Source organism: Amphibalanus amphitrite, unplaced genomic scaffold, assembly GCF_019059575.1.
Source record: "Amphibalanus amphitrite isolate SeventyFive unplaced genomic scaffold, NRLGWU_Aamphi_draft 000322F_arrow, whole genome shotgun sequence".
Classification (NCBI taxonomy): domain Eukaryota; kingdom Metazoa; phylum Arthropoda; class Thecostraca; order Balanomorpha; family Balanidae; genus Amphibalanus; species Amphibalanus amphitrite.
In genome coordinates this window covers 378875-403769 of record NW_024881817.1, presented here as the reverse complement: position 1 = coordinate 403769, position 24895 = coordinate 378875, and the positions used below count along the sequence as shown (strand labels likewise).

At 47.8% G+C, this 24895-nt stretch overlaps 2 protein-coding genes across 3 annotated transcripts in view; both read left to right on the top strand.

Moving 5' to 3' along the window:
- Nucleotides 1-3948: 3948 nt before the first annotated feature.
- On the top strand, nucleotides 3949-12794 carry LOC122388414 (dentin sialophosphoprotein-like). Its single transcript, XM_043379470.1, has 3 exons — nucleotides 3949-3971; nucleotides 8901-9819; nucleotides 10327-12794. Exons 1-3 carry the CDS (start codon nucleotides 3954-3956, stop codon nucleotides 12792-12794), a joined length of 3405 nt encoding a protein of 1134 aa, XP_043235405.1. The 5' UTR covers nucleotides 3949-3953.
- A 7159-nt stretch (nucleotides 12795-19953) lies between these two features.
- The window catches only part of LOC122388426 (calcium-binding protein E63-1-like), a 69696-nt gene continuing 64754 nt past the window's right edge, over nucleotides 19954-24895 (top strand). For both annotated transcript variants that reach the window (XM_043379497.1, XM_043379496.1), the window contains exon 1: nucleotides 19954-20043. The gene's annotated coding sequence lies outside the window, so the exon portion shown is untranslated. The remainder of the gene's footprint in view (nucleotides 20044-24895) is intronic.

The following is a 24895-nucleotide window of genomic DNA, read 5'->3' as shown; positions in this document are numbered from 1 at the left end:
AAAATCACGATAAAAGCGCACAACACAATGCACATACATATACATACATATCACACTTCGTCCGCACCAGACGTCAGTCGACGTTTCAGCTGGTTTCTAAACTCGGTGACGGTCAGATCAGTAAAGGCGGCGGGGAGAGCATTGTACAGCTCTGCGGCACGGTATGTAAACTGCCGCTTTCCCGCCGCCGTGCCGCGTATGTCAGGGAGACTCAGCAGGTTGTCACTGCGAGTGCTGCGCACATGGTTCGGCCGTTCGCGGTTCGTGAAGAACCGAGCAGCCAGAGACTCGGGCTGCCCAGTCTGACGGACCTTATGAAGCAGTGTGAGGGTGTGATGGACGACCAGGTCTTGGGAACACAGCCAGCCCAGGTCTTCTCGCACGGCGGATATATGGTCAAATTTACGCTTTCCAGAAATGATGCGGGCTGCATAGTTGAAATTTTTTTGAATGGTTGCCATGTTTCTGCCAGAACCGTTGCCGTACACTGCCAAACCATAGCGGATGTGCGAGAAGACTAGGGCTGAGACGATGATAGGAAGGGATCCGGGGGGTAGGTAGTGACGTAGGTGAGAGATGGCGGTCAGGATCCCTACGCACTTCCGAGACAGCTGTGATACGTGCGAATCCCACGAAAGATGACGGTCGAAAGTGATACCAAGATTTTTCGCCTCGTAGCCGGGAAGGAGAGCTGTACTCCGAAATTTTACAGAGAAGGGGGGAAGGTTTCGTAGATTTTGCCGAGTGCCGATAGGGAGGAGCTCAAATTTCGCCTCGTTGACTTTCAGTCCATTGGACCGAAAGTACGCGTCCAGGGATTGAAGGGCCGCCTCCATGTCACCGATCAAGGCTGGAAAGGCGTTTTTTCTGCCAGAGACGAGAACCTGCGTGTCGTCGGCGTACTGCGTGACGCAGGCGCCGGCGGCATGCAGGCTGAGGTCGTTCGAAAAAACCGTGAAGAGAAGAGGGCCGAGAGAGGAACCTTGGAACACGCCTTTGGTAATTGGACGAGACTGGGAGATAAGTGTTGGAGAAAGGCTGACGCTCTGTGTATGGCCGGACAGGTAGCTGGAGAACCAGGAGGTGTCGATGCAGTAAAGCTGCAGCTTGGATAGTAATTTGGAATGATCGATGACATCGAAGCAGCGACTCAAATCGATGAGGCAGAGAAGCGAGATTTGACTTTGATCCATTGCGTGAAGCGCGCGGTCGGTGACGTTAATGAGGGCTGTCTCGGTAGAGTGTTGGGGCCTGAATCCGTGTTGGGATTGGGAGAGGAGATGGTTGGATGCGAGGTAGTCGTACAGCTGGAGCTGCACCACCTTCTCCACTACCTTCGCGATGACAGGAAGGATTGATATAGGACGGAAGTTTGAAGGATCGTCGGTGTTCCCGGACTTGTGAATTGGATGTACCAGGGCGTGCTTCCAGGATGACGGTACCTCGTTAAGAATGATGCTGGAGTTAATGATGTGCAATAAAACAGGACCGATGATGCTAAAAGAGAGCTTAAAAGTACGAATACAAAGACTATCAGTGCCACTAGCGGAAGAGTTGCGCATACTAAAAATGACTAGATGTAAATGACTAAGCGTGATGGGCTGAAGGGTGAAAGCGCAGGCGCCCACCCGCGGCAGCCGCACCGGCACCTCACGGGCGGGACCCAGCGCAGCCACCTCCGCGGCTACCCGCGGGCCGACGCCGACAAAATAATCGTTAATGGCGTCAGGGGTGACAGCTGGAAGCACACCCCGGTTTGGTCGCCCGTCGGTAATGAGGTGACGCATGTGTCGCCAGAGGGAGCTGGGGCCGTCGCTGCGAATCCTATCGGATATGTGCTGCCGGTTGTCCGCACGTATAGCAGAGCGCACCTCACGGTTGAGCTGGCGGTACTCAGCTGAGGCGTGCCCACCGGCCCGCAGCGCTGCCCCTCTCCGTATAATCAGGTCACGAGTCTGGTCAGATACAGGTGGAGCCACCGGGTTTCTGAGCCGAACATCTCTAAAAGGGGCGTGTCGGTCGATGACGAGGCGGAGCCGATCAGAAAACAGCTCCCACTTAACAGCGACAGTGTCAGCGGCGAACACAGCGGACCAATCAGTGGCGGCCAGATCGCGGCGATATTCGTCCGCGTCAATGCGACGCAGCGCACGAGTTCGCACAACAGTGGGGTTTTGACGAGGCTTAGGCATTAGGCTTAGGCATACTTACTTCTTGTATGTTTGAGCTTTCCAGGGATGCGGAGCCGTGCAAATTTCAGACGGCTCCGGCTCCGGCTCCGGCTCCGGAGAAAAAAATCGGCTCCGGCTCCGGCTCCGGCTCCGGCTCCGGCTCCGAGTAAAATGGTCCGGCTCCGGTGGCTCCGGCTCCGGTTCCGACTCCAACTTAGTACGTCCCATAAGTGATCAATTGAATACAGGTGAAAGGAAAAGGGTGATTGGATTAGAAAGGCGAGTTCGCTGCACCGGCTTCAAAACAATGCCGTCCCCTGATGACCGGTCGTCAGGCTCTGGGATGCAGTAGACGTGGGGAGGGAGGAGCAGGCAGGAGGTTGATTGTGTACTCTGAGACATTGGGAATACGAGTACACATTCAGCCTTTTTCATTCACGTGATGGCCCATGACGTACCACATGTTTAACTGCCTTGTACCGTCAAACCGTACTAGGTCAATTATTTTTTTCTTGTTCTTCTTCTTAAAAAAAGAAATGAGTCGGAGTCGCCCGTTTATTTGACGGCTCCGGCTCCGGCTCCGGCTCCGGGCTATATTGTTTCACGGCTCCAGCTCCGGCTCCGGGCAAAATGTGCCGGCTCCGACGGCCCCGGCTCCAGCTCCGGCTCCGGTTCCGCACTTCGGGAGCTTTTTGAAAAAAACTTCTTTGCACTGAGGGCGTATCAAAGTTGCAATATATTTATGGTGTGCATATGATCTGCAAGCTTTTTGTCAGTGTTCGATGGTTAAACAGGCGTTACAACTAGCCGCCTTTGTTCTAAGATCATGGACCACCCATCCACATGCTACACAATTGTTTTTATTTGTCCCAATCGCTCTGGAATTTCTCAAACTCCCTGGCCGATCAGTAGGTCTGCAAACACCCAAGGGAGTCCCAAGGGAGTTTGCAGACTCACTAACGGGTCAAGGAGTTTGCAAACTTAACTTCACGGATTTCTCAAGCGCTCTGTAACATATGTACCATTATTGCTGGTTGAGACCATTTCTTTCAGGGTTATCCCCTGACACTAAAACGTGTTTGTATTGCGCTCTCTCTCTCTCTCTCTCTCTCTCTCTCTCTCTCTCTCTCTCTCTCTCTCTCTCTTTCTTTCTTTCTTTCTTTCTTTCATTCTCTCTCCCTATTTATCTTTCTCTCGTCTCCTCAATCTTTTTCCCTCTCTTTCTCTGAAAAGCAGCGAACTCCTTTTGTTTGCAACACTGTTCAAATAGGGTCAAACACGAAAGTAGGAGCCAGGTATGCACCAACCTCCTATAATGAAAAGATCTAGAATGGCCAATACTGGCGCGGGTAAAATGAACCTACGCCTGATATGACACAGAGGACACCACTCATGGTTTATTTTTTTCGTCGATTCATGCATATACTTTACCGAGGCAAAGAAGTCTCGTTTTTTCTCTGGTCATTTCCGGTGAATCCGCAATCGCCTTCGATTGTAGCGAGTAACAATACAGCCGGCTGGGGGCCTGAACGCTACAGACGGCACGACAGCTTTGTTCCACCTGCCCAACTGCGCCGCGACTGAGAGGCGTTCGATATGATTCCAGTGATGCTGCTCACCGATTTATTTTCCTCAACATTACATACACAAAGATCGCACATATGGCGCGGTGAGGGGACGGAGACCACGGCCCGGTGTAGAGGAAACAGCGCCGAGCCGGGACGGTACAGGAAATGATATAAGTTGGACGGTGGACGTGTCATCGGAGTCAGTTGTACTCCGATGACCACCATGAGAGCGGTGAGTGTCACTGACGGGCAGAGGGAGCGGGAGGGGAGGGGAGGAGAGGGAGAGAGGGGTGGAGGAGGGAGGGAGGGGTGGCAGAGATAGACGTGAGGTGATAGGAGCGAGAAACGAGTGAAGATGAGAGGAGGGACTGTGCGTGGGGACTGGTGGACGGTGGGTAATGAATGGCGGATGAATTGCAGGGGATCAAGCAATTCCTTTTGGATTTGGTCATGAACACATTTTTTTTTTTTGTTAATGATTTTACGGTCTTGGGTTAACTAGTGATCTGTGAGGCTAAGTCAAGTACCGGCTTGGTAGGGGTTCGGTTTTTGGTAAATAGCTTCGCCAGAAATGACCGCAGAGTCACAATTTAGACAGCATCGTGTCTTGCATAACCAGGCGCATCGATTTATTTTTTTAGATTAGATCAACGAAGGGTGTTGGCATCCGGTGAGCCCTTTCACTTAAAGAAGGTTCGAATTGGGACGGACTCCTCTTTCTTTTCTTTTTTTTGGCGAACATAAAAAAGGAATATAGCCCCGAAGTTTTCTGTACCCCCGAGAAAACAAATACGTACAAATACGAGGTACATCTACCCTTAACGTATTATTACGACCCGAATGAATTATGAACTGTGTGAGTCTGTTTCTCGAGACGATGTCTGACAGGAAGGGTGATTCGAGTGTTTCAGCGCACATTATCCGCGTGTTTTCATGCTTTTTGTCAATAGAAATGCTTGCACCTGAAATTATAAATAACCCATGTATTGTGGTGGGTATGAGGGTCATGTAAAAATTGGGTCAAGGTCATAAACCTTATATTACATTGGTTGAATTTTTTAAGTTTGCAATTTTTAGGGTAGTTTAGGAGCTGATTTCGAATTTAGCATCGATTTGAACATTTGACAACTAGTTTTGGTGCCTATGCAGCATGGAGCGAGACTGATGGTCGTCGTTAGCACGCTATATGGATAGCGCAGGAAGCCTTGACCTGACCTGACCTGACCCGAGGTATTACGAATCCATGAATGTACCTACCATCTTTGATCAAAACGAATGCAAATCAAAACAAATGCAAAATTATCAATTAACCCGCGCGGGGCTGGGGTCTCCAGCCGAACGCGCGGGGCTGGGGGGGGGGTAAATTTTACCCCCCCCTGTTATCTCCCGAACTAATGGTCCGATTTGGAAAATTCAAACGCCAATCGAAAGCTCTCATCACGAACTACTAAAAACATGTACTTAATTTAAAGTTTGAGGTCAAGGTCAAGGTCAGGTCAAGGGTACAAATTGCAAGTTTCTACAGTATCGGCCTTGCGCCGTAGTTGCCGAAATATGGAGTCATGGACTGAGACTGATCGCCCAAAACGTGTTCTTAGGCTACCAAGACAATATTCGTTGCATACAATATCATTCAGAGGTCAAGGTCAAGGTCAGGTCAGGTTAGGTCAGGTCACCAAAAAACAAAATATAGAAAAGGGCATGTGCGACACATGTTTTATGGGTCATTTTACTCATAGAATTCAATAGGCACACTCAATAAGTGATATGGACCACCTCTGGATGAATTTCAGGTCGAGGTCAGGTCAAGGTCAGGTCAAGTGAGGTCAAATTTTGAAGTTGGTTGTTAAGGCCTAAAAAGGTGTCTATCTGATGCAGTTTTTCACGGCAAATCGAATGGTGCTATTTTTGTTTCCGTACGAGGTCTAGAACTTCCAAAAAAGTCATTTTTCAAAAAAATTTGTGTGTCGTGACGTCATAAAATTTTGAATAACTCCCACATTTTTGAACCGATTCTTCTGAAATTTGGTATGTAGGTGCACATAGACCACTTCTCTGAAATATATTCCGGTTTTTTTGATAGACTCAAAATTTTTGATTTTATAATGATTTTCCCAAAAAAGTCAGTTTTTTTTTTTTAAATTAGGCCAAAATCCAAAATTTTCAAAAAACCGAGATAGCCATTTGATAGACAAAGTAAAATTACGTATAACCTTTTTGTTACGTCTTGATTCCTTTAAAAATGAAGATGTTAGCGGCGTTTGAACTTTTGCCGTTTTTGAGGCGAAAATGGCGAACATGACGTCACTAAAACGTCAATTTCTCAAAAATTTTCCGACGGATTTCGCTCAAATTTTCAGAGAACGTGTCAAATTCATGTAAGAAAAGGTACTGAAAGTTTGGCGGCGCTGCGCGCCGCCGTTTTTGAGATATCGCAAAAATTCGCGAGGGGGGGTAAATTTTACCCCCCCAGCCCCGCGCGGGTTAAAGATTGCTAAAGGCCTGATTTGAAGAAGATCTAGTAGCCCCAAATTTCCCCGACGTTCGGGTTATTGTCCCGACCTGGAAGCTCAACTAATAAACTATTATAGCACTTTAATTAGACCCGCGCCGAGCTGGTGGTCTGAGTTTTCCGTGTCGTGCTGAGGGGGGGGGTCACGCCCCCAGTCTTACTCGGCTTCTGGGCCACGTAGTGACATGCAGTAAGTGGCATGCGAAGGAGTGTCAAAAAAAATGAAGGAAATACATAGTTCAATCACTGTTTAGGTCAGGTAAAAAGTCAGGCCACCAGAGGTCATCAAAGGTCAAATTTTGCCTATTTCAGCATTTTGCTGTGCATAACTCGGGAACCAATAGAGCTACAGCGCCGCGGAGTAGTGCATTCGATATCCCTTCTAACGCCCCTCTGCCATGTGTCATAATATTTGACTTTTGCCAGAATCGTGATTTTCTCGTCGAAACTCGTCAATGAGATATAATTTGAACTTGAAGGGTCATTTTGAAAAGTTGACCTCAGGTCAAGTTCATGACCTAACCGGAAAAGGTGATGTTGCATATCAGTCGATCCGTATCGTCGAGCTGAACACAGCTGACGTGTTTTCGCCGCTCTAGCATGTCTCTATCAGACGCTATTGTAAAAAAAAAACCTGCCGGAGACCTTTAACCCTCGCCGGCACAGGGAGGCCTGGATGATGTAACCTTCCTAAGGTTTTTCGCGAATAACTCGCGTAAAAAGCGGCCGATCGCGACGAAACTTTCAGTACCCATGCATTGATCAATTTTCCACCCACCCTAAAAAAGTTCATGACCCTGACCCAAATGACCTTTGACCTGTGACCTCTTTTCCGAGATCATGTTTGGCCGGAATCGCGATTCGGCGTATGTCGGCTCGCATTAGCCGCGCGTTTGCAAGCTTTTCGTGGTTTCAAACGTTCAAACATGTGATTTGATGTAGCTTCCATGCATTAGGGTGGGTGTCAAGGTCACCTGAAGGTCAGGTCAGGTCATTGACCTTTGGTGACCTCGGCTCACTTTTTCGAGTTTTACATGTTTCAAGGCTAGTTTTTGGAGCTGAATTCGAATTTAGCAACCATTTGAACATTTACGAAGTAGTGTTGGTGCCTTCGTAACATGTTACGAAGCTGTCAGAGGTGGACGACAGGTCATACCGTCATTTCCTCCGCAAATCTCTAACTCAGTCAAGGGTTGATTTGGATTGGCTGGAGGATGCTGGGAATGCATCGGACCCTCCTCCCCCCTCCCTCGTTACAGAGGCGGATCCAGCTGAGTTTGGGGGGGGGTCAAACCATAACAATTTATCGATTCTTTCCATGCATCGTCCATAGGCGTAAAGTTAAAATTATGCCGTTGGGGGGGGGGGGGCAAATGCCCATTTTGCCCCCCCCCCTGGATCCGCCACTGCCTCGTTACTAAACGCTGTAAAAAAGGCCTATACGGGCGAGTCATAAATAACAAGGAAGGAAAACCAGATGTCGTTGGTGAAGTTTTTTACTTGTGTGATTCCTGTTTATTGATTTCCTCCGACCTGTTGGGAACGTTTTCCTGGCTGGCCCTCCATTCAAAATTTGGTTCAATGTATGACATGTGACAGCGAATATTCAATTGTTTGTCGCTCTCGCTCGGTCGAGCAACCATTTTCAGATGTGCGACAAAAATGAAAACGTTAATAGCTAATTGGGGAAAGTTATGAATTCTCATGAGCTCTATTGGTAGAAACATGATGATTGTAATTAAAGTACTTCAGTGTCTAATACGCTCTAGCTATGACTTCCAATGTTTTATTTGGTTTTCTTTGACCATGCCCGGTTTGATAATTTTCTCGCCTTTTCCAACTCCTGCTTACTTCCCATTCAACATTTCGCCTGGGGATCAGCTGGGGAAATATTGGGATTTTTTAGCGCTTTCCTCTTCCTGGTTTGGGAGCACTGGAAAATCCTGAGTCTTCCCCAGTTATCTACCTGTTGGTTTCAGTGGAGGCTAGGGAATCTCTGGTTTTCTCTTGGCATCTTTTTAAGATTCTTAGAAACGTCAGGACGCTCGGAAATTCCTCTGTTACTTGGTTCGTGCTTTTCAATGTGCTGTGGCATCATATTGGGTCTGGGGACGGCGCAGGATATTTCGAGCAGCCGCTTGGGGAAGTTCTGGGATATCCCGGTCGGGACCCTGCTCTTCACCACGTGCTGTCATTGAAGGCTTGAGGATCACGCGGGGCATGTCCCTGGCGATCGCTTGAGGAGCGCTTGGGAATCGTCCTAGAAATGATTGAGAGATACCAGACCATTTGTTTTTACTTCCCAAGCAAAAAGCTTCGATTTCTCTGACAGTCACTGGGAAAAGCTTTGGATTTCTCGTTTGGGTTAGGAGTGAAATCGCTGAGTGGGTATCTGGCTTCTACGATATCTCCCATATTCAGTGACATTCGTCCGGGTAGGGGAGTGGTTTTTTTTTTGCCACACTCGCTCGTTTTTTCGTGTGTAAAGGGAACCGCGAGGCCCAACGCCACGGTATTGCCAAGGATGCAAAGGATTGGAAATGGATTAGGGAAGTCATGATTTCTCACCCAACCCCCATCCTACGCTCATTGCTTGCATAATATGATTTGTGTGACTGTTTTTAATGATTGTTCCCCGTTCTCCCTCAGGTAGCAGTACTGCTGCTGTTCGTTGCCACTGCGCAGGCGCGTGACATCTTCCGCAAGCCGTCCGGCAAGTACAAGGCGGCCAAGCTCCGCTTCAAGGAGGAGAATGCGCTCACGCTGCCAGAAGATGTCCTCCCCGAGGTGGAAATGATTGACGTCGGACTGAGGCAGCCGCCTCCCAGGGATACCCTGTCATCGGATAACATCAATGAACTGTCCGAGCCTTTCCCCGAGAGCCTGGCGCCATCGGAAGAGGATCTCGGCAGCGTCACGGATCTTGGTGACGTTACTCCCAGCAGGCGACGGCAGAGGAAGCTCCAGCCGCAGCGCCGTGAACGTGTTGGAGGAGACGATGATCGACAGGGAGATGGCAGGAAGGGAGGCGACGATCGAACGGGAAATGACAATCGAAGAGAAGATGATAATATACGAGGAGACGACGATCTAAGAGGAGACGACGATGGGAGGGGAGGCGACGACCGAAGGGGAGACGACGATCGAAGGGATGACGACGATGGAAGGGGCGATGACGATGGAAGGGGCGATGATGATGGAAGGGGAGATGATGACCTAAGAGGAGATGACGATCGAGGCGGAGACAATTACAACGAGAGAGACGACGACTTCTTCGAAGATCTCTATGACGATATTAACGGAGTCGGTGATGACGACAGGCGTGCTCGTAAGGGTCAAAGCTCCAGCTCTGACAGCAGTGGTGACGACTCTGCTGGCCAGGATGACGACCGTTCCAAGTCAGGCAGGAGAGGCGACGACGACGACGACATTGGAGGTCGCGCCATCGGTAAGAGCGAAGATGGCTCCGGTAAGCGTCCCAGCGACGACGATGGTTCCATGTACCGGGGTCGCGCGTACAGAGGAAGGGGCAGCCCCTTCCGCAGTCGCGGCAAAGCCGGCAAGAAAAGTACGGATGATGCCGCCATAGAGCTCTCCAGGTCCTTGGAACACCACCGGACGAGGCTGGGTGGGGTGCGCAGCGCGCGTCCGCGAGGTACCGGTCGGTTCAGTGGCGGTGGACAGGGAGCAAACGCCGACAGCCTGGACGGCGAGGTGAATGGCGTCAAACCCCGGCGCCGTGTCAGGCTGGGGATCCGAGGGGCAAGGATCGGAGGCCCCAGCAGAAGGTTAACCGGCCGTGGAGGAATGGCTGGAGGTAACGGAGGAATGGCTAGAAGCGGCGGAGGAGGGGCTGGAGACGGTGGAAGGAGGTTCAGAGGCGGTGGAAGAAGGCTCGGGGGCCGTGGCAGAAGGTTCCCGAACCGTGACGACGACTACGATGATGGTTTTGGGTCTCCGACCGCTGTGGGTCCTCGTCGCTTTAACCGCAGAGGAAGGGGACCCGCCGGACGCCGTAGGGGTGACAATCGGCCTATTGACGACACTGTCTCCGACACAGCACTTGCCACCGCAGGTGACACAGGAGAGGCGGGGCCAGGTGTCCTGAGCCGCCCCGACCTCGACTTACCCGCAAACGACGACGGTTTTGACAGCCGAGACGATTACGTCGAACAAGATGGCTACGACGACGACGGACGATACGATGATTTGGACGGAGCCTTCGCAGGACGAAACCGAGGCTATTATGACGACGATCAATACGATGATCAAGGAGACGATATTTACGACGATCGTGGTGACGACATCTACGATGATCACGGAGACGATATGTACGAAGATCGTGGAGATGATATCTACGATTATCACGGAGACGACAGCTACAATGATCGCGGAGACGACAGCTACGATGATCGCGGAGACGATATCTACGATGATCGCAGTGATGATGGTTATGATGATCGCGGAGACGATACCTACGATGATAGCAGAGGCGATATCTACGATGATCGCGGAGACGACAGCTATGATGATAGCGGAGACGATATCTACGATGATCATTCTGATGATGGTTATGACGATCGCGGATACGATACCTACGATGATAGCGGAGACGATACCTACGATGATCGCGGAGACGACAGCTACGATGATCGCGGAGACGATATCTACGATGATCGCAGTGATGATGGTTATGATGATCGCGGAGATGATACCTACGATGATAGCAGAGGCGATATCTACGATGATCGCGGAGACGACAGCTATGATGATAGCGGAGACGATATCTACGATGATCATTCTGATGATAGTTATGACGATCGCGGATACGATACCTACGATGATCGCGGAGACGACAGCTACGATGATCGCGGAGACGATATCTACGATGATCGCAGTGATGATGGTTATGATGATCGCGGAGACGATACCTACGATGATAGCAGAGGCGATATCTACGATGATCGCGGAGACGACAGCTACGATGATCGCAGTGATGATGGTTATGATGATCGCGGAGACGATACCTACGATGATAGCAGAGGCGATATCTACGATGATCGCGGGGACGACAGCTATGATGATCGTGGAGACGATATCTACGATGATCGTACTGATGACGGTTATGACGATCTCGGAGACGATACCTACGATGATCGCGGGGACGACTTCTACGATGATCGAGGAGACGATACCTACGATGATCGCGGAGATGGTATCTACGATGATCGCGGAGACGATATCTACGATGATCGTAGTGATGATGGCTACGATGATCGCGGAGACGATATCTACGATGATCGCAGTGATGATGGCTATGACGATCGCGGAGACGATACCTACGATGATCGCGCAGGCGACATCTACGATGATCGCGAGGACAACGGCTACGATGATCGCCGAGACGATGTCTACGACGATGGCAGTGATGATGGTTACGATGATCGCGGAGACGATATCTACGATGATCGCGGAGACGATACCTACGATGATCGCGGCGGCGATAGCTACGATGATCGTGGAGACGATATCTACGATGATCGCAGTGATGATATCTATGACGATCGCAGCGATGATGTATATGATGATCATGGTATTGACAGCTACGATGATCGCGGCGATGATGGCTATGACGATCGAAGTGATGACAACTATGATTATCAAGGAGACGATTATCGAAGTGACGATGCCTACGATGATCGCAATGATGACAGCTACGACACAAGTAATGACAGTTACGATGATCAAGATGATCGCTACGATGACAGAACCGATGATGGTTATGATTACAGAGGCGACGATGATTATAATAGCAGGGACGATGATTTGTACGACGATCAAGGCAAAAGCAACTACGACGACCGAAGTGATGACACTTACGATGATCAATACGACGCCCGTGGAGACGATATCTTCGATGATCGTGGTGATGATAGTTACGATGTTCGTGGCGATGACGGCTACGATGATCACAGAGGCGATGATTACGATTATCGAGTCGATGACAGGTACGATGACCGCCGCAGGGACGACCTCTACGACGACCGCGGCGATGATCTGTACGACGATGGCCGTGATGACGGCAGGTATGACCGCCAGGATGACGGCTATTACGATGATGATCGTTATGATACGCGAAATGATCGTGCCGACGTTCAAGATGACAGACGAATTGACGATTATGTCGATCAGGTGGACAGCTACGCGCCGGATTCGAGTAACGACGTCCCAGACGCGGCGTACGATGACACCGGCAGCGAGCCGCGCAGCGCGAGGTATTCCATCGGTGACCGACTCGGCGATCAGTACGATTACGACAGACGAGATGACGGCTACGGCGCCGGAGATCGGTACGGCAGGAGCGCTCTTGCTGGGCGAGATGAGACATACGACGATAGCTACGGCACTCAGGACGGATACAGCGATGTCAGCGGATTTGACGACGGTTTCAGCAGCCCTGATGTCAGCTATGATTCAGTGGATGTGGTCTATGATGACAGGACCGACTACAGTATTCAAGATGATAGCTACAGTGCCATTTGAAAAAGCCAAGAAGACAAACGGCAATGGCAACAGTCACAGCCGCAGTGCGGCAGCCAAATGCAACACTTGTTTCTTGAAGCATGAAAAGCTCAGGATGTGTCGACCTTTGCAATTAAGCCAAACGATATAGTTTTGTGAGGCCGTAAAGACTGAGCTAAGATCTGTCGCGAATATGCCTGAAGACATGCGCAATACTTGCGGCACTATGACACTGAGTGCACTGCGCTTGCAATGATTGCCGTCCGCAGACTATAACTTGGCGACAGATATTTAGCCGCGCAACATATCAGATCAATGTCACTCATGGATCTATCTTCGCAATTTCCATAAAAAATGTGCGCCTTGGAAGCACTTACTCTTTCCTAATTGTTATCTGATTAATTCTATGAGCCCATCCAGCCATCATTGAGCCTGGATCATATCTGTTGTTTCAGGTAATATGTGAGTGGTTGATAGTCCTTATATCTGCTGATAAGATCACCATCTGTGTATTTAGGGCCTTGGCCATCTGGCTATCTCCTAGAAACCTTTCATGCTGATGTTGCAGTTATTCAAATACGTTGATTGTTGTTGATTGTGGACACGTGTACTGACAGACGAGGTCGTTTGTGCTCATGTCAAGGGTGATAAGGAATGACTTCTGAGATGAGGAACTGTCAAAAACGTGGATGTTTCTCAAAGGCGCCATTGCTGGATCATGCGTCCCATTTGAGCTTGTTTTACCGGAACAATGAATATGTGAATAAATATATAATCATGTTTAATTACTTTTCAACTTTTTCCGCTGAGGAAAGTATGAGTGCAAAGAACAAATACCAACGCTCAGCTGCAACCATCCACTGCAGCTTACTGTGCATGCGCCCAAAATAGATGCCTCGGATAGCTGCTCCTGCATAAAAAGATAAAGGTATAGAGTTTTAGCTCTTCAAATACAAACTCGGAAGAGCACTTATCACAGCGGTACTTCATAGATAAACTGTGTACGTCTAATGGACGGTCGAATCTTACGACACGCCATTTTTGGCTCCAGACGCACACCGTTCTACCTGCACAGGAACACGATGCTTGTTATAAGCCAGATCTCAGATTTTTACATTAGAGGTAAAAAACGGCCTTTTCTCAGTTTGTAATAAACTTGTTCCTCTGGACAATATGCAGTTAGCACGTTGAATATATATGTCTCAATCCAGAAAGTATGGTAAGTAATGATAGGAAGACTAAAGCAATGCTTTGTCAATCTGTGTAGTTTCAGTGGCTTGTGTTTTGGATTGGCACGTAGAAATTCACATGTTAGGTCAAATGAAAACACTTCGGAAGTTACATTCACTTTATCTGTCCTGTCAGCAACATAATCGCCATCGATTCATCCTCGACACTTTTTTCCTATGTAAATTAACCGTAAAAGGAAGTGTAAGCCGTGTTTTATCGCGCCTATTTTCCTTCCATTTAGGTATCACAATAATCACACTGGACAGTCAAAATGTCCAGCCAATCGACCCATGTGAACAGATCCTCAGTATACTCCATTTCCTTCCTTTCTCATGGTGCATGAGCTTGACGCTCTAGCAGGAAGACAACTGACAAGCGGAATCTTCCTCACATTGCACCTTAAAAATCAGGCACATAGAGTCGTTGGCAGCGGCTGTTCGCTATATGGATCGTTTGATGTAGGTACTTTGTTCATTATCCATGCACGGGTAGCGTCTATCAGGCCCAGGGTATATTCCATTCATTGCGACTTGCGAGTGTCGGAGAGGGAGACTTCAGCCTCCTTCCTATGTCCGAAACTACTGACCCGATTTTCAAATTCTGCTCCGACGTTTGATAGCCCTCAAGAACCTGTCCAATGAAATATCATTTATATGTGGGCGAGGATGGATGACATGATTATGATTAATATAAGGAGGTTTAAAATGATTTCACGCATGTCAAAGTGTTTTTGTTTTAGGCAAAATAAATATATAAAACAGTTAAACTATTTCCGTGAGTTCAAAGCTCTCACGTGAGTTTTACTGTTTCATAGATTTATTTTGCCTAAAATAAAAACACCTTGACATGCGTGAGATCATTTTAACCTCCTTAAATATCATTTCATTTTATTCGAGAATCGAGATCACATATGAGTGATGACATTAAAAGCCAGGTCTAGGTAAAAGCCTACCAGCATTTAGCCGTATCAACGTTTAGGCTCTAGCTGTTGCTCAACAAGTCATCCAAGCTCGTTTCTGGACTCTACTTTTGGCGCTTAGGCACACCCATAAATGTAGGCTGAAAGCATGTTGCTACCCTGCGGGTACCAGGCCTATACTTTGCATGTTTCAGTTCAAAGCTAGTTCAGACTACATCACAAAAGTTCACAGAAATTGAAAGGCATGCATAATTGCATACTGTAAAGGCCATTAGCACACGTCCTATTAGGCTTATATTTGCCGTTGCAATAACATTTTACATTTCTTCTCTTACACATAACGTCCACACCAAGAACGCGATGCTAGCGTTCTTCGAGACTGTGCTCTTGAAAACGATTGGCGTACTAGGAAAATATTTCAATGAAAATCGACCGATCACAACGTCACTCTGAAGTCATTTCCGGATGTCGGATGACCTTTAGTAGCTATGAGCCTTTCCCTGTTGAGACCAAATGTGAAACAATGTGTCGATACGTGTAATTTCGAATGTATTGCAGAGACTGCGCGAGGGGTTCTGTAGGTCCCCCTCGTCACTCGTCAGACATGCACAATTTGCACAAGTTCATAGACAATGCAGCAGGGAAAATTTGATCAATAGCATTGCAAATTTGTATAATGCATTGTTGTGTAGACATCCTCGGCCCCTTCTCCCCTTGGTCACAGCGGTTGGCCATAGGACTCCTTTCTCCCATGCCTGTAGCATCCCTCGACCCTCACTGCACTTACCTCTATGTCAATCCACGGTCAACCTTGCCCTTGGCCAACAGAAATACGCTTCTGCTGCGCCAATCAGCTGATTGTCGTCAGCTGACGTGGGCAGGTCGGAGATAGATGGCGCTCGGAGCGGCGGCGGCCTGCACTGTGCCACAAATGCTGAGAGGCACTCTGCAGAAATAAGCTGTCACGGGGGAGGGGGGGAGGGGGACTGACCCCGACTCGTCAGTTGATGGCAGAGTGGGCTGCAGCGTAAAATACAGAACAGAACACCTCGGACCAGAGGAGATGCTGACAGTGACACCGAGAAGAGAAAACACTTTTTTATGGTGAAACGCAATTTTACGGTTCACCGAATGTGAATGTTTGTCATCATAAGTGTGGATGAGCTCGGCTTGGATTTTGGAATTTCTTATCAACTCGAAAATATTCATCTGCTCATTTGTTATGCAATGAATGAAAGTATAAGTCCAAAAAGCGTTTCTACAGCATTAACCTTCACCCCAGTGGGGGGGGGGGGGATACCTATGTTACCACCCTGTCGCGTTTTTTTTTTTGCGTGTAAATAAAAAACCGCTTGGAGTAGCTTTTTGTATATCAATTTTGGACAATGTGTGCATTTTTTACCCCAAGTCATGTCAGGTCAGGTCATCAGGTCAAGTTAACTTACCAAGCCTAAAAAGTTTGCAATCATGTCCAGCCTGCAGTGTTTGTCAGAAAGGCTTTAAACTTGGTGGATTGCATGATGTTATGGGCGCCTATAATTTGTATATCTCGGATTTTTATACCTGTGACCTAGGGTCAGGCCAGTGGCGTGACCTTACCATTATAAGTCAATGGAGAAAAATGAAAATGCCTGTAGATCCGTGTGTACGCATAGCAACAGTCCAAATATTTCAGAATCACAATGATTTGGACCACCCGTGACAACCAAGCCTTCTTTTTTGTTGATAGCCTCTAGAAAGGTCATCCGAGGTCATTTGAGGCTACAAACATATTTTTGCCAATAATTCTCGATTGGAAAGAGATAGGACGCTGGGGATGGCCTCATTGTGTTTGTCTTGTTCAGAGCATCGAATGACGAATGATATGCAACATGACCTTTTCCGGTCAGGTACTGACCTTCAGCTGAGGTCAACTTTTCAAGTTGACCTTTCAAGGTCAAATTATAATTCATTCGACGCGTCTCGGCGAGAGGAACACGATTCTGGCAATAGAAATGTCGTGTTTTTTTTTAGTCAAAAGTTATAGTTAAAAAACACATTTCGTAAAATGTGTTTATGTGTCTCCCGGTATTTTGGGAGTTTTTGCTCTCTGGAGGCTAAACCATTGACTTGAGGACAATTTTGATAATGATCTTATCAAAAGAAGAGTTTGAAAGCTATCGATTGCTCTTCCATACGGTTTTCTAGCTTATATCATAGTTCCTGAGATAAATGCATGTTTTCTGAGAAATATAATGACATTTGGCAAATTTTGACCTTTGATGACGTCCTCCAGTGACTCCAATATTGCTCTAAGATGAAAAATGACCGAAATACTTTCAAACGTACGCATTGAGAGCTATCGACTGCTTTTTACCGCGTCTTTCTAGCCCTCTTAGTTTTTGAGTTAGAGGTGGGTGGTAACATATGCCCCCCCCCCAATAGGGCAAAGGTTACGGTTCTATGCTGCCACATAGGGAGGGCTCAGGAGACAGATAACGTCAAGGGGCGTCAAGGTTTTGTCGATTTTTAAGACTTTGCTGTGCAGTAGATTTTCTTTTTTAGGGTCTAAGGGAGCCTAAAGGTTAATATCAAACTGCATTAGAGTATAAAATCCTCGGAAAATTAATATTGGCGAGGATTGGTAGACACCCGCTGACGTCATCTTTCAAGGTCAACGATGTAAACAAACGGCTAACCATTCTACCTCCTATATACGGCCTTGGGTCGAAGTTGGCTGAGACCGCCACTGCACTATGGTTGGAAACGGTCTCACGGATGGCCAGGGGCAATTTCGGAATATATGCATATTTTGGGTGTCAATCTGTTGGAAATTGAGGAAATGTTTTGAATTGGGCAGAAAAATATTTAGTTACGCATTAACCCTCGCCGGCCGAGGGTGCCGCCCCCCCCCCCCCTATGGGTTTTTTCGCAATAGCTCCGAACACGCTGGTGATAGAGAGCTGAAACTTGGCATATCTGACCTTTGATTCAACCCGGATCTTTTGGCACCAACAGCATTTTTGAGTCAGGTCAGGTCACTGACCTATGACGTTATAAGTGAACCTCTGCACGGTCTTCAGATGTCGCAACTTCGCAACGCCCACACTGCCAGAAAAGATGTCACAGGGAAATGAAACTTGCAGGATCTAGTATCAATTATGAGTTTACAACTTGTGTATCTCAGATTTTTCCTAAAGGTCATATGAGGTCAGGTAATTTTCGTGAACTCTCCATTATAAGTCAATGGGGAAAAATGAAAACTGCTATTCTGGCGCCGGGAACGATCTCCAACTATCTCAAGCACACAGAATCGTGATTTGATGTACATCTTGCAAGGGTAGATGTGTTACTTTTGCAATGTTCACCTTGCGTGACGTCATTTATGACGTCATCAAGGTCATATTAGTTTTTCGTCAATAACTCCCGATCAAATTGAGCTAGCGAGTCGGGAAAGCCACCAATGGACTCAGGAAGACCTGCCGAATCGAATGATATGCGACATGACCTCTTTCGACCAACTTCGTGACCTGGGGGTGCTGACCTGACCTTGACCTGAGGTCAACACCCTAAGTTGACCTGACCCGAACAAGAAGTATATCATTCGACGCGCCTGAGCGAGGCGAACACGATGCTTCCAAAATCGCGGCTCTGCGGCCGTATTTGCGTAGTAATACACCAAAAACTAAACCGTACCTTGGGGCACTTGACCTGACCTCACAGGTCACCGGTTGATCTCGGACCTTAAAATCGGGTACCAATCTCTGCGTCTCGTAACGGCGCACATGCTCGTTTTTTCTGCGACGCACTAGGCTCCACCAGGGGCGAAACGGCGAGGGGGGACGTACCCGCCCCCCCCCCCCCTCGGCCGGCGCGTATGTAGAAAATCAATTGGTCCGGCGAGGGTTAAGTCTTTATCATCGCCCGCGAAATCAAGAGTTTCTGATAGTGGGTCTTTGTTACGCCACTAAAGGTTTAACCCGCGCCCCGTAGGGCTATCGGCGGACCCTACCAGGTCCGTAAAGGGGTGGGGGGGGGGGCGTTTCGCCCCCCCCCCTAAGATCTCGGAAAATTACCGGCCGATTTTCAAAATTCAAACGGTGTTCGATAGCCCCATACGGAAACTACCTTGTGACCAAATTTCATTGACCTAGGTCAATCCGATGACGTCACAGGTCAGGTCAAAGGTCGGATTTTCACCGTTCACAGGCATTTCAAGACATGTGTTGTGAAATCGAGTAAATTGGGAATTTATTGAAAACCATCGATGGCACATTGTTCGTCAAACACATACTTTGCTATTTGAGGTCACTGATACCAGGTCAGGTCACAGCGAGGTCAGGTCACCGGGGGTCACAATATGAAAGTGTCGTGTGATACATGTTTTATTGTCCATTTTACATAACGAATGCGATTATGTGGGTTAGGCAGCCTTTGGGGCTAGCCTAGGTCACGTTTTGGTGAAGGTCAGGTCAAGGTCAGGTCAAATTAGGTCAAATTTAAAGTTGATATTTTTGCATAAAATGGGTATCAATTTGATTTAGCTTGTCACGGGGAGTCTAATGGAAGTCTTTGTTTTGCTCTACGATGTCTAGAATTGCCACAAATTTAGTTTGAAAATTTGACGTCGTCATTTTTGAACAGTTTTTTCGCTATTACTTGGCCAAAAAACGAGATATCGATCTGAAATTTGGTATGTAGATAGTAGACGGTAGTTGCAATCACATATAATCCGGTTTTATCGAAACTCAAAAAAACTTTTTTGATTTCTGGGCTTATATATATAAAATGTTTTTTTTTTTATTTTTGGTGGTCAAAACTAAAAAAAAAATCAAAAATCTAAGATGGCTGTTTTGTATAATTTCACCGCTGCTGTGCCACAGGACTGTCCCATCCCCGCCCAGCTGACAGAGGGCCGTCCCATCCCCCCTCAGCTGTTCGTGGGACCATCCCATCCCCCGCTCAGCTGTTCGTGGGACCGTCCCCATCCCCCGCTCTCAGCTGCTGGGCTCCGCGGGCCGTTCCATCTGCCGCGCTCCGCCGTCGGTCCACAGTCGTGGCTGTGACGGCGCCGACGGAGGTCGGCGGAGCGCCGCGCCGGTGCCGACGGAGCGCCGCAGTGACCGTCGACGGCGGGCCAAGGTCAGTGGGTCAGCCGGCGCGCACGGCCCGGGCCGGGCCGCGGCCGTCGGTAATGGTGCGCTGCAGAAATGAAGGGTGTTAGCCGGTGATGGGGGTTGGCGTGGACCGACGATGAGGGCCGAACGGCCGCGGTCACCGGACGGGGGCGGGAGGACCGTGGGAGGGGGAGGGGGCGCATAGCAAGGGAGGGGTGAAAATGGAAGAAAAGTGAGAGCGTAGCAATTAGTTTAGCATGCAAAGCAGACAGGAGTGCGATTTCAACCATTGAAATGAAATGAAATGAAAATTGCAAGTGAAGCGAAATTTGTGAAACGCTTCATGGAGAAATGAATAGAAATGTTTCGCCATTAGTTATGATCCCCTTATGAAGAACTGTAATTATTTATTTTCGTTAATGGCTGAGCTGATGCTCTTTATTGCGATATTATACTCATTTCGCACGTATCATAGCGAACTGATGACGTTTCTATGCTGCCTGCTAATGAACGCATTTAACGTACTTACATAGGTGAGCAAAAAGATAAATGATCACATGAAAGGTAATCATTCGATGATCACACTACCAATTGCATGTATTTACCAGACTGTGGAATAGCTTACTAAAACATTGCTGCAATCTTATATTCTTCCCTTCTACTGTATATCTTTCCTCTCCTCCCCTCTCTCTCCCTCTCGTTATTTCTCTCTTTCACTCTATCTCCTCATATTCTTCTTGTTTCCTCCCTCCCTTTTCTTTCACTTGCTTCCTCACGTATTCATTCATAGATCTTTTCAGCAGATGCTAACGTTCCACTCCGGAGGCATCCTTGGCCATCCAGCCATTTCATGGATACGAGTTGATACAAAAGCATCCAAACATGAAAAACTCTGGAAACATATGTAGCAACGACAGATACACGTTGCAAAGCCGTAGCCCAGTCACGAACAGCGGCTGACCTGGCCGTGGGTCTGACCTTTGGTGAATATTGACCTTAGAAGTGTCACCATTTGCCGGGGTGATAGCACACAAAGCGTCTCCCGTCCAGTCGAACGACTGCTGCCCTGTCAGCCAGCGACATTTATGCCTTCAGACAGTGCGTGGGCCGCGTGCCAGCTGGTATTTTCGGTATGGGCTCGCTTCCGATAATTGCTCTTAAAATGCTACAGCTGCCAAACAGCAGTTATTATTGAACAGCCAAGGATTTTTGTAGCCTCTAATTGCAGCCTCTACTAAGCGGATATTGGTATTCAGCTGTGTGTGTCGAAACAGACTCTGATCCTGTTAACACTATTAGTGGCAGGGGGGGGGGGTGTTTTCATCCACCCCTCAGGTTTTTCGGGAATATCTCCGAAACCGCTGAAGCTATGATGCTGAAATTTTCTGACTTTTCCTAAAACTAAATTGGGCACATTCCCTGAAAATTTCAAGTTCATAATTTTACCAGGGGCGGCTCCAGAGCACTGGGAATTGGGGGTCCTATTTAGAGTTGCAAAGTTTCCCCCAAAGGCTGCTACCGGCACCGCCCCGCCCCACAAAAATTTTCTGGGATACCGGCATGCTACCACGCCCCAAGCAAAAACACCACCAAATTACCGGCATACTAAAAAACCTGCATTGTTGATTCCAGCTTACCCCTACAAGAGATGCCACATTTTGACAATTTCAGTAGGTACCCATCCCACCCAGTAGCCACCCATTGTCCAACCACAACTACGAGCAGGCTGATTTTTACTCAGTTGTGAGTTGGCCCTACAAATACCCACAATTTTGAAACCCAACTCCATCTATAACTGTTGAAATATAACCTGTAATCAAAGAGGTATTGCCTACAAAAAGCATTAACCCGCGCCCAGATGGGGTCTGCCGAGCAACGCGGTCTGATGGGGGGGGCCATTTTGGCCCCCCCCTCAGATCTCGAGAACCACGCAACATAGCGACAAGCGGTAAACGGTGTTGGATAGCCCCAACGGGGAACTACCTTGTGACCCAATTTCATTGACCTCGGTCAAACCAATGACGTCACAGGTCAGGTCAAAGGTCGAATTTTCACCGTTTACAGGCATTTCAAGAAATGCGTTGTAAAATCGTGTAAAATGCATTTCATTGAAAATCATCGATGGGGAAATGTTCTTCAAACACATATTTTGCTTTTTGAGGTCACTGATACCAGGTCAGGTCACAGAGGTCAGGTCACTGGGGGGTCACAATATGAAAGTGTCGTGTGATACATGTTTTATGGTCGATTTTACATGACAAATGCGATTATGTGGGTCAGAAAGACTTAAGGGCCAGCTTAGGTCACGTTTTGGTCAAGGTCAGGTCAAGGTCAGGTCAAGGTCAGGTCAAATTAGGTCAAATTTCAAAGTTGATATTTTTGCATAAAATGGGTATCGATTCGATGCAGCTCGTCACGGGGAGTTCAATGGTGGTCTCCGTTTTGCGTTACGAGGACTAAAATTGCTAAAAATTGAGTTCAAAAATTTGACTCATCAATTTTTAACAGTTTTTTCGCTATAACTTGGCCAAAAAAAGAGGTATCGATCTAAAATTTGGTATGTATATCGAAGAGCGCAGGGACTATCACATATATTCCGGATTTTTCGAAATTCGAAAAATTTTTGGAAATTTTTTGAGTTTTTCTAAAAAAATCAATTTTTTTGATTTTTGGGGGTCAAAATCCAAAAATTTCGAAAATCTGAGATAGCAGTTTTGTAGCGCCGTCTTTTCTCTACACAACCACATAAAGAACTTTAAAATTGCTTGTTAACTGTAGAATTGGTGAGCGTTTCAAGATGTCATGTTTTTTGCTCATTTTTACTCGAACATGACCTCAGTTTGACCTCAATAACTCCTGACCTGAGGTGACCTGTGACTTGAAATTTTGTGTGAAGGTGTCAAATTGATGTCCGGTAAGGTACCTAAAATTTGGCGGCGCTGCGCGCCGCCGTTTTCTCGCTATTTAAGAAAAACCACAGGGGGGGGCCAAAATGGCCCCCCCCATCAGGGCGCGGGTTAAACTAGTTATCATCAAAAAGCAAGGACAAAAAGAACTTGAATTACTGAAATGTGTTTCTGAAGACTGGACAGTTAGCAGTAATCACATTTATATTTCACAGGTCACAGGTGTTCTATTATTCCACATTCTCCTAAAATGTTTCAGGCATCAACCAAATGTTCAAAATATAGATGACCACAACATAAAAACTACCTACCGATTCCAATTCGGCCATGTTCCTAACTGAGGAAGCGAGATCAACATCTGTTTTTTCCCTATTCGCCATGGCTTGCTGCTTCGTGAATAATATACGAATCATGTAAAAATATATGTTAATAACTCACTTGTCCTGAGAACAGTCACCAAATAATTACGAGCGAGCGAGCGCAGCGAGCGAAGCGAAGTCTTTTCAATATAACGGAAAAATCTCAGTATGAGCGGCCCGGCCCGGCCCGGCCCGGCCCGGCCCGGCCCGGCCTGTAACGCTTTTGAGAGGCTTATATCTCAGCAACCGCTGGACCGAATGGCCTGCGGTCTTTTTTGCTGGGTAGCCCCATCCCTTCTACCCCGTAATTGACTACTTTGATACATCTCAGTGACCGCCGTGGCACGTGCCACGTGAAAAGTCAAGGGTGTTCAAGCAGTTTTGCAAAAGTAATGATTTTGAGAGGCCCATATCTCAGCAGCGGCTCGAGCGATTGTATTGCGGTCATTTTTATAAAGTAGCTGCATCCCTTCTACCAAAGGTCGGATACTCTTCATCTATGTGAGTGACCCCCACTGCACGTGCAAAATACAACAATAAGAGGTGCCAAATTTGTTCCCATTTCAGTAACTCGGTAATTACTGGGGCGATTTCGCTGAAACTTGGCATACAGGTAGGCACCCACCAGGCAATACATTCCCATGTGTTGCGGATAGGTGCTACTGCACGTGCGCACGTGCAGGGGGCGTTTCCAGATCTCGAGAACGGCTGGGCCGATTGCGCTCAAATTTGGTACACGGTTGGGGACCGGTTAGTAGGGTGCCGTGCAAAAGTCATTTTGGACCCCGTTTGCACGTGCGCACGTGCAGGATGCCGCTTCCAGATCTCAGGAACGGCCGTGCCGATTGCGTTCAACTTTGGTACACCGCTAGCGACCGGTTAGAAGGGTGCTTGCACAAGCCCGTTGGAAGTACCCTCTCGCCCTTCCGCACGTGCAGGGCTCACTATCTCGCTCGCTCGTTCTTCGCCCAAAAGGCGTTTTACTGGTATGTATAAAAACGGTGTGATGCCCCCCCCCCCCATCGAATCTCACGATACTCTCCAAACACAAGGTTTCGAAACAGATGCGCCATAACAGAGGCTTTTAACCAGCTGATAAAACTGCTGCAAAAAAAAAGTTTTTGGACTGCAACACACTGCCTTGTGAATGACTTTATTGATGTAAATGATCCAACGATATTTTTTCTAACGAAATTAATATTTTGAGTGCAATTAACCCGCGCCCTGGTGGGGTCTGTTTATAACGCGACCTGGTGGGGGGGGGCTATTTTTTGCCCCCCTCGTATCTCCGAAACTACTGGACGGATCCGCAAAATTCAAACGGCGTTCGAAAGGCCTATCAAATTTGTCGAAGGGAACCAAATTTCATTGACCTCGGGGTCACCAATGACGTCACAGGTCAGGTCAAAGATGAAATGTTTCACCGTTCACGGGTCTTCTAGGGAATGCGCTATAACACCGAGGAAAACGCATTTTGTCGAGAATCAGCGGTAGGGCGTCAGTTGCCTAGTAGATATGTTGCTATTAGAGGTCACTGGCAATACCAGGTCAGGTCACAGGTCAGGTCACCAAGGGTCACAGGTCAGGTCACATGAGCCCAACTTTACAAGGT

Excerpts from the sequence above, each read along its gene's own strand:
- LOC122388414 (XM_043379470.1), top strand. Across the intron at positions 9,820-10,326 it reads CGGCAAAGCCGGCAAGAAAA|GTGACACAGGAGAGGCGGGG; the intron begins GTACGGATGATG and ends TTGCCACCGCAG.